We start from the raw sequence: 9,596 nt of genomic DNA on the forward strand, positions 1-9,596 counted from the left end.
AATATTGTGTATTCAACTGAATTTTTTATTTTACTATTACAAAAATGGTCAAATTTTTCTGCATGTTTACATCAAAATTGTTTGCAATTTCCAAATTGTTTTGTATAATCTAGGCTTGGTGTGTACTTGAATGAAACAATATTTCAAGTTTGCCAGTAACATATGATATGATATGTTGTCAAACAACAGATATCAAATAGTAGCCAATGTTAGTATTGAGTCTAAAATTAAACAGTATTACGATTGCTTCCATTATTAAAAGTAGCTCTCACCTATTGATACCCTTTACTCAGTGATACATTGATATTAATGAATGGATGAACTTTATTGCAGACAATTGTACATGGTACAATGTATGGCAACAACTATTACACAAGGTGCAAAATAGAGGTCTAGAGTAAAAACTTCCTAATTACTATGATAACAATTATTGCAAGCCTGGGGCTATTCAGTGAAACAACCAGAGGGGCGAGTAGAACAGAAAGAAACAACATGCCCCCACCCGGGATCAAATCCCGGGGCGGCAGATCACAGATCATGACTGTTATCGCTGTCGCCACAAAAGCCTGGCGCTATGTAACCTTCACCAAAGGCCTGTGTGGGGACCTCCATATATACATTTAAATGCCAAGCAAGTACACCCTCACAGGGTTGTCAACGCTAATATAAATGTAACTTTGTGTAGCAGCTTGAATTTCTTGCGTCTTTTGTGTTAAAATGCTTGAAATGTAGCCTTGCAAAGATACTCAGTTTTTAAGCCAGTGTATTTTCTTTTTTTGAAGCCAGTGTATTTTCTTTTACATTAAAGATGGTGTGAAAAAATGGTGTTACTGTTTGTTTGATATCAGTAGAATTAATCAAAGGGAGATGCATGGTAAAGCAACTTTGTGAAGCAATTTTTACATATTTCACTCTTTTCTCATAAAAAGAAAAGGCTGTGGGTTATCCATGTCCATCTTTGAAATAGAATTTTCAAATCTTACCACAAATTTACGATACAGAAATAAATATCAAGCTGATGTTAATTAGAAAGGGATAAATTTTGTTTTGTTTGGGGGAGGAGATTATTATTGATAATGACTCATTGATAATGAATATACGTCTACGAATAATTGTTTTGTCGCTGCCCGTATCTCTCATATACTTGAGATTCCTTTTGTGAAATGTTTTTGTGATTGAGATATAACCATCAATATTGCAGGACTACACAATGAATCAAAGTATATGCTCAACTATTATATCATATTGGAAAAATTCAACAAAAACAACACAAGTACACTAAAATTTGGAGAGATTTTATTACAGCATTCAGAGTACCTTTGCTTGTTCCTTTTTTTTTTTTTTTAATGCTATCTACATCCTAAACATCATGTCAACGTGTTTCTGCTATTTAGTGCCAGGTTTGTCTTTTAATATGATAAAGCCGCGCGCAATAACAATATCAGACGTCACTTCGTCTTGACCAGCAGGCCTTGGGGAAAGCCCATCCCTGAATGTTATTGGAACGTTGACGTCATCTAACCAATGGACTGTTCCATTCTGCTATCCCACGGGGGGGGGGGGGGACATGCAAGCCCAATCGAAACATAATGACGTCAAATGTTTATACGACCGAAGTCCTTGATGTAATTGTGTTTTTACTGTTCTTCTTTGTTTTATCATTCTAACGGTGCTGAGTAATTGTTTTGAGCCCCCTTTTCAAAAGTGGAATAGTCTTCTGAGTAACAGGTTTCGGTAGGTTGTTCTCTTGTACTCTACTTCCGCCTTTAGGTTCGTGTATAAGTAAATGTGTGTGGTACGAGTGTATAACTGTAGTCTTACAGCAGCCCAACTTAAGGTAAGATGACACTTTCCAACCTTTTTATTCTCGATGCTTATTCTAAGTGCGTTCTTTAGGCACTAGAAGGGCCAGAAACTTTATTTGCACGCAACAGGCTAGTCTGCCTGTAACAAGTTTAAGGGTATTTCACGCAATGACCGTCATTCATTCATTGTAAAAGGTTACTGTTTCAAATACGTTTCTAATCGTTGAAAACAATAGTCTCAACGTTTGATTGTATGCTTCCCTTTATATGTGTAGCGATCTGTTTGAAAACTATGGATATGGTTGAGTAGGGTACATGGTTTGCTTATATGTAGTGTAACGTTATATCATATACAACAACGTCGGCGTAGACTGAAACTCAGAACGGAAGTACTGATAGTGATAGTCCACCCTGCCCTAATCACACAAACTCAAGAATATCAGTTTGTTCTAGTAATAAGGCCCCCTTTCCACTAGACGGCGATCGCGCTGCGCTCTCACTGCGACCTAAATATAAAATAGGATAAGTGTATCCTTCGCTTTCACACTATATAGATATATCGTACAAAATGCAAAAGTGTTACCGAGCAGACGACAAAACACACAAAGTGTTAAGTGATTCGTTTCTTTTCTATACAATTCGTTGAGCGATATGTCAAATTTCAGGTCGCAGAGAGAGCGCGGTGAGAGCACTGTCCTTGTGGAAATGGGGTATAAGGTAATAACTTGCAAAATTATGTCCGAAATTGTGTCAAAACAATCAAAGTCCAAGATAGTAACGTAATCGTAATCACTGTTGCTTGTTGCCTTTCAGTAGAAAATGAAAATGAATTCTGTTAACTCCTCCTGACAGCGAAATGTTATAAATGGCTATAAAAACGAAACCTGATTCGTCCTGGAATTGCCAAAGGGGGTGTGTGAGTCATCAAGGTAGGTTTGGTTCTTAGTAAATGGTGTATTTATGATTAATATTGTAATCTAGTTTAACGGTAATATTTGTAATTGTGACATATTTTATCATAGATTAAACACGAAGATGCGACCGAACCGTGTAAATATGACTGTGTAGACCACAGGAAGAATAGCCTCTTATGAGGCCAATTGTGAATCTAAAAAAACTCAACTCAACCGAACGTTTAAATATATAACATCCATTGGCATAATACCGGTCGGTTTACTGCAATTTCTCAAGCAATGCTAATTTGGCAAATGATCAACGCATCATTTTCTCCAGTTACATGTTGCTGTTACAGCTTACCTTTGCCACTTCTTCTGTGTAAATTATTTTGTCTCTCTGGTCCTGCTAAAAACATAATATCGTAATTGGAACACACCGCGGAATTGCACGGAGAACGGGCGCGTGGTTGGAAGGGGGTGCACTATACCGGTCGAACGAAACACGGCACAATTAACTGCCGCTATGTACCTTTATACATCCTCTGTTGTTCCTTTCTTTCCTGTTAGTAGTTGCACAAAACAAAAATCTGCATGAGCATACAAAAAGTCATGAGAAAATGGGCGTATACTGACAAGAATTTTCATTTAATTTTGATCCGTCACAACCGCTATGACGTAAAACTTTACTGCTGGCCGTAGCATTAAAAATGGCGGGAAAATGGCGGCGTACGTTCAATTTGACCCATTCAGCCGTAGATCCGGGCGATAATGCAACGGTTCCTCACACTTTTACACGAGTTGTAGGTCACCAAAAGAAATTCAAGATTGCTGTTGAATCATGCTCGTCTTGTGCCGTGAGGACATGTGATTATTATCTACAAATCTGGCGCTGAACGTGACAGTGTGTTTGTCCCACGACGAGCTCGCCTGCCCCGAAAATGACCTGAAAACTTTTGGCCTTGTTGTCTTCGTATGCATTGCTATCGATGCTTTGTAAATGATGTATTGGACACCTAGATGTCTGAAATGTGCATACCTCAGAAATAACTATTGTTGCATGTGTAGATCTCTTTAAGTTCCACTATTTTTAATCGACCGGTATAAGGCTTATGACCGGTATTATGCCAATGCATGTTACATTGCATGAATGACCGGTTTATAACTTCTCCCAACAGTGATCCTGGTCATCCTTGCTCTGTTGCCTGCTATTGTACAATCCCGGATTGCTTACAGCCAGCATCATCTGGTTGTACAAGAAGGGGAGAATGTGGTATTTGATCAGTGCCCATCGCCACCAGACTCAGACGGTCACTGGGGATATAAAAGGAGTCTTGAGACCAAGGATTATAGCGAATGTTGGGGAAAGTGTAGCACGTGTTCGTCACGTGTACTCATCATCTCTGACGTCATCAGAAGTTGTGGTGGATATTATCAGTACAACACGTCACCGGATAGCAATGGCACAAGATGGAGATGTGATTTACAGTTGGACGTATACTGTAAGTAAACGTTCTGGCTAAAAACAATATGGCTGCGCCCATGAGGGCCAACCAAAACAAGAGAGTTTTAACACACGTCAAACCTGAAATTCATACACTAAATTCCGGAATTTCATATACTTCCAGCATTTGGAAGTGATTATGAACGACCTTCAACATAAATCATGACAATCAGGACATCGTTTGCATAATAAGGAATTTCTAGAATAGCTTTTTATGTCAAGATAAAATGTTATACTTTAGGCGAAAAACTCTACTTCCAGGGTTTGTCACGTAACTTAAGCCGTTCATGTTAGAATGGAATCAAAAGTTTCTCGCATAGTTTTAAAATAGAGAATTCAGTACCTATAAATAATTTCACGAAAGTCCCCATCTTTCTTACGATATCATGCCTATACCTCACGTTATAATAATTGGTCGTGGAGGAACTTTCATGAATATGATTGAATGATCGATATATATATATGTTTCATCCGGTAATTTTTTGTTTTGATTATGGTGCATGTAATATTCTTATCATATGAATTTATAGTAAAAATTGGTATTTCCATCCCAGACCCTCCGAGCCCAATTCATATAGACAATCCTCAACCTCAGGTGTTTGAGGGTGATGACGTCACGATGACGTGTAGCACTGATGACGTAGGCAACCCTCCTGGTAACTTCACCGGACGACAGTTTCCTAAAACCATGGGAACTCAAAACTCCACCAGTCTGCGTCTGCAAGCTACGAGGGAGCAGGACGGAGAAGAAATCGTTTGTGAATTTCAGTACAGACGCTTCAACCAAACGAGGAGTAACACGACGACTACAATGTTAACAGTGTTCTGTGAGTAATTATTGTTTTGTGAGGAATTCAGATTTCGTGAGAAATTCGTGAAAATAATATTATAGTAGAAAACAATCTGAACCGTTCAATTTCTTTCTTCAATTTAAACTGTTATGTCGAAAGTTTTCCAACGAAAACAAAACAACTTTTAGAAAAATATGGTAATCACATTAAATGTAGTCATTAAAATGTTTATTTATTTTTACCAAAACAGATTATATATTACATCATGACACTATTCACAGATAACAGCTACACTAATGTACAGTTTTTATTTCAAACAGATCTTCCCGAAACTGTGTCAATCAAAGAACAACATTCCGTTACCACATTCAACGTTGGTGACAACGTTACACTGCAGTGCATCATGGGAAGCTCTAATCCCGACGTCCCTACAATATCATGGTGGAAGGATGACGTCATATTACGAGGCGAAACTTTCAGAATCTTTTCGAAAAACTCTGTTAGCGTGCAAGATAGCGGGAAGTACAAATGTAAAGCTACCATCCAAGCTCTCGGTCAACAGAAATCCAAGGAAAGCAAAGGAGTTTACATCAGTGTGACGTCACCAGGTGAGTTCATCCATGAACGTTTTGACATTACTTTTTTAATGACTCTGATAATAATCGTAACACATTTTGCATCCGCTTCCCATTCCAATTAAGAAAGTACTTAATTGTTTTTAAGGAAACAGACTATAGGTGAACTTCTTATTACAATCATTATCGTGAATTCCTTACTATCCAGTTCCGTTCATGCATTTCCTGCGTATACAACTTTGAACCCTAGCCAAGCCAATCTTCCGCTGTAGAACACATGACATCCTCGTGAATTTGAACCCGTACCATCTCCACTTCCTGCCACTCATCAGTTGAAACGACTTGAAACCTAAGCCAATTCTGGACCCAGCCGGCCAGCGGAAACAAACATAAACACACACCACGACAACTTGTGACAAACAGACAAACCTTAAAGATTGCCCACGTTTTTCACCTTAGTAACAGTCATTAACCAATATTTATGTCCATCCCATAGACCCAACCCATGGGACGCCATCTTCGAATACTGGAGCAATCGCGCTGTTGACAACGATAGATCTCATCATCATAGGCGGTGCCGCCTTTGTTGTCATGGTGATCATCCTCGTTGTAACAGCACTCCTTTGTTTCTGGAAACGGCGAGAGTCACGAGACAATAGAACACAGACTCTTCAAGCCAACGGTATGGATTACGCTGATTATTATGCATTTTTGATATAATTTTTACAGTCAATGTGATTTTATAATGGTAGAAAGAAATGAAAATATTGCAGAAATAGATTTCACCATCTTTTTCTAGGTTCTTTCCATCTTGTGCCATCCCGTCCCACGGATGACGTCATGGTCCCCGGAAGTGACCGAGGTAACCTTGATGGTGAAGAATTCGAACCCCAGCCTCCTCCGTACTCAAGTAAGTTCCTCAAAGTTGCATTCAAGGTTTGGGCTGATGGGGTTTAGGTTTACACACCGTAATTGTCTTATAAATGATAGCACGTAGAATAATACATACACTTACAAACACACACACACACACACATGCAAGAACAAACGCTTGGTTTACTTTTGATATACTTTTCTTCAACTTGCCCGTTAAAAAAACGTAACCAAAGCTTGTTCAGAACACGAGATATCAGACCCGGAGTTCTGCTGCAGTACCAAGAGAAGCCGCTAGGCGTCACAAAATCTATTCATTTGTTGTTTACACACCAAGTTTGAGACCAATCCATCCAGCCGTTCATGAATAAACTTAAGCTTGTTGACGAACAGACAGACTCGATTGAAAACATAACCTCCATGACATACTTCATGGGGGTAATAACGGTGAAAACCGTACTTCTATTTGCTGCAGGAGTTAACCCTGACCCGAGGTTCCCCACCACACAGACGTGTCCGTGGGCAGACGGAGCCTGTCACCTTCCACTGGTGACACATTATCAGTCACCCGGAACAACTTTAACACTCAACGAAGAAACCAATAACGGTACCATTCCTTCAGCTGCAGCATCTGTACCGTCTGTAACAGAGGGAACCAGGCCGAAGGTGACGGGTGATGGTCCGACCCCGAGGAGTGTGGAGGACTCCAGTATACCGGATAAACCCGGCTCCTTGCGGTCTCATCCTGAGTTACATGTACCCCGGCCTCTTCCTGCCAACCTTACCATCAGCGATATGATCAGCGAAGGCTCTTAAATAAGTCCCAAACTCTAGCTTTTTACCTTTGGGAATAGTAACGTAAACACATGCAGATCACCTACAAAACAATACGTTTAGGCAATTCAATTCAGCTTGTTTTATGTCTAGCTTGTGAACTTTGATACTTATACTTGTTACTTTGATAGAGTATGATAGAAAGCTTTGAAAATGTAATGAAATTACAGTAACACAAAGCTGCTCACTTTGAGACAATTTAGTTAGGGCTGGTCCCTCATGTTTGAGGTAGTCAGACTTGCCTTCGCTTCAGAATGGTTTGTAAATGCTTAATAGATCTTAGTAGCGCCGCTTAGCGATTGTGTACATAACAGCAGTTGTGGTGCATTTCTTTATCGAAGCAAATCATTTGAGGTGTGCAATACATCTTGTATGTACATATAGAAATGTAATCTAGCCATCATAGTTAAGTTAACTGTTTCCCTGCCTAAACGTTTCAGACTTTAAAACACTATGTCGTTCTTCTTTTTTTGCCAAATAACAATAGCAATGAACTGTATATATGCATAAACATAATATATTTAGAATTACTACATTTTTCATATAGTTCGCAATACTCATTTGTAACACGTGGTGAATATCAAAACTGGAGAATGCAAACACGGTCTGTTTACTGACTCAAGTATTGGTTTGGTCTTCGTTTTTCTCATACATTAATTACATTTATTTTACAAACAGGTAAAATGATGTTGTTAGGTACACAGTGCAATGTTTTCAGTTAAGAAGTCTATATAGCCAGTCTATATTTTACAGGAACATTATTTTGTGGTCTAATGTCCGAGGCAAAGGTTGTCACAGGAAATTGGACCAAGGAGGTTCCCTTTTCAACCTCCTTGATTGGACAATGTCTGCAAACAGATGTTAAGGTGAAAGATCGTCATGTCTTCTGAGTGATGGTTTTGCTTCTCTGACAGTCCTTACATACCCTTATAAGCATAAAGCAGTTAAATGAAAGACCCAAGATCTTAAGGGATATAGAATAATGTTAGCAGATGTCTTTGAACCACTCAAAACGTTAAATAAGCGAAGTGTGTATGAATACAGGCGGCGCTTCTTACGGCGACTAGGGTGTTACCCGAGCTCCTCGAGCGGCACTTGAAAATTGACATTTCTCATGTTGACTCGTGTTTTTAAAAGTCTGAAAGGTGATTCAAGATGCACGCGAAGACATCGGGACCTGTTTGAGAAAGAATTCACTGCCTTTTAGTCTATTGTTTTGCGTATTTTGACGTTTGTACAAGTCGGGGTGATAAACCCAATGAGAGCCCAACCTGCAGTACCGCCCCCGGCCGCGACAAGAAAAGTTGCTAAAACGACCGCCAAATTGCCAAATTTCCGTCTTTTGGGGAATGGGGAAATCTCGAAAGACTCTCAAAGGGGTTTGAATTTTTAAAGGTTCTGTATGTTTTTGTTCAATAATTCGACAATAAATAAGGCTATAAACAAAGAATAACAGCATTTCAAACGTTTCATAAAGAAAATTAAGGGATTTAGGCCATAAATGACGCAAATTTTCTTTCCAATTTACCAATTGAAGTCATTGAGTATCCGTTTTCTTATCATGATAACTGTCACGTTCTGATGGACTGATATGCACATCAAAATGCCAATGTTATTTAATAGAATAAGAATACGTTGAACAAATATAATTGAACTGCGTTGTTTGTAACATGTTGATTGATTGCCGACATACAACGGAGTTATATATCCAGCTTAGATTACAGTCACTTGCAATTGTGTTCATGGGTACTCATGAGCATAATTCATCCAATTTACACAAGCGAAAGATACAATCAGTGGGTGGTGGAAACATTTGCGATGATCGATATCCGAGAAAGAGCCTTTGGCTCACCTTGTAGCATCCAGTTTGACATAAAACTTTAGATTGAAAAAAAACGGGCTCAGTATAACTTGAGGGAAGATGGGATTAAAAGGAAAGAGGGCTGAGATGAATAAGAGGAAATACAGGATTGTTATAAAGAATATCTCTGACAATTTCTTTGTGACTTGGGGAACATTTTTGCTATAAAGTTTGGGTAGATGCAACGTTGTTGTAGTTGCAACGTTGTTGTCATTCTTAGGGACGTTCTACCTGTAAGGGGATATGGGGTCTAAGATCTTAAGATGACCTAAGACACTAAGTTCCCAAGTCAGGGAGCTTGTAATGTATAATCACATCATTTCAGGCTACAATATGAAAATCTGACGTGTATACTTGAAACTGATGCTCTAAGGTAGGAAGCAACATAACTATAGATACACACACTCAAGACTTTGCATGTAAGTAGAACTCTGAAACTTTTACATATGGTTGGTTTAGT

At 38.9% G+C, this 9,596-nt stretch overlaps 2 protein-coding genes across 2 annotated transcripts; both read left to right on the forward strand.

The window, feature by feature from the left end:
- Positions 1 to 2,627: 2,627 nt before the first annotated feature.
- On the forward strand, positions 2,628 to 5,904 carry LOC118404930 (B-cell receptor CD22-like). Its single transcript, XM_035804315.1, has 5 exons — positions 2,628 to 2,734; positions 3,877 to 4,200; positions 4,757 to 5,029; positions 5,314 to 5,601; positions 5,819 to 5,904. The coding sequence occupies exons 1-5, from the start codon at positions 2,671 to 2,673 to the stop codon at positions 5,902 to 5,904; spliced, it is 1,035 nt and encodes a 344-aa protein (XP_035660208.1). The 5' UTR covers positions 2,628 to 2,670.
- Positions 5,905 to 6,071: 167 nt separating this feature from the next.
- LOC118405054 lies at positions 6,072 to 7,400 on the forward strand. Its single transcript, XM_035804455.1, has 3 exons — positions 6,072 to 6,250; positions 6,368 to 6,478; positions 6,917 to 7,400. Exons 1-3 carry the CDS (start codon positions 6,160 to 6,162, stop codon positions 7,255 to 7,257), a joined length of 543 nt encoding a protein of 180 aa, XP_035660348.1. The 5' UTR covers positions 6,072 to 6,159; the 3' UTR covers positions 7,258 to 7,400.
- The last annotated feature ends 2,196 nt before the right edge of the window (positions 7,401 to 9,596 follow it).

Source organism: Branchiostoma floridae, chromosome 17, assembly GCF_000003815.2.
Source record: "Branchiostoma floridae strain S238N-H82 chromosome 17, Bfl_VNyyK, whole genome shotgun sequence".
Lineage (NCBI taxonomy): Eukaryota > Metazoa > Chordata > Leptocardii > Amphioxiformes > Branchiostomatidae > Branchiostoma > Branchiostoma floridae.

Excerpts from the sequence above, each read along its gene's own strand:
- LOC118404930 (XM_035804315.1), top strand. The coding sequence starts at position 2,671 with ATGGCTATAAAAACGAAACCTGATTCGTCCTGGAATTGCCAAAGGGGG. Across the intron at positions 4,201-4,756 it reads TTTACAGTTGGACGTATACT|ACCCTCCGAGCCCAATTCAT; the intron begins GTAAGTAAACGT and ends TTTCCATCCCAG. Across the intron at positions 5,602-5,818 it reads CATCAGTGTGACGTCACCAG|CCAAGCCAATCTTCCGCTGT; the intron begins GTGAGTTCATCC and ends TTTGAACCCTAG.
- LOC118405054 (XM_035804455.1), top strand. The coding sequence starts at position 6,160 with ATGGTGATCATCCTCGTTGTAACAGCACTCCTTTGTTTCTGGAAACGG. Across the intron at positions 6,251-6,367 it reads ACAGACTCTTCAAGCCAACG|GTTCTTTCCATCTTGTGCCA; the intron begins GTATGGATTACG and ends ATCTTTTTCTAG. Across the intron at positions 6,479-6,916 it reads CCAGCCTCCTCCGTACTCAA|GAGTTAACCCTGACCCGAGG; the intron begins GTAAGTTCCTCA and ends TATTTGCTGCAG.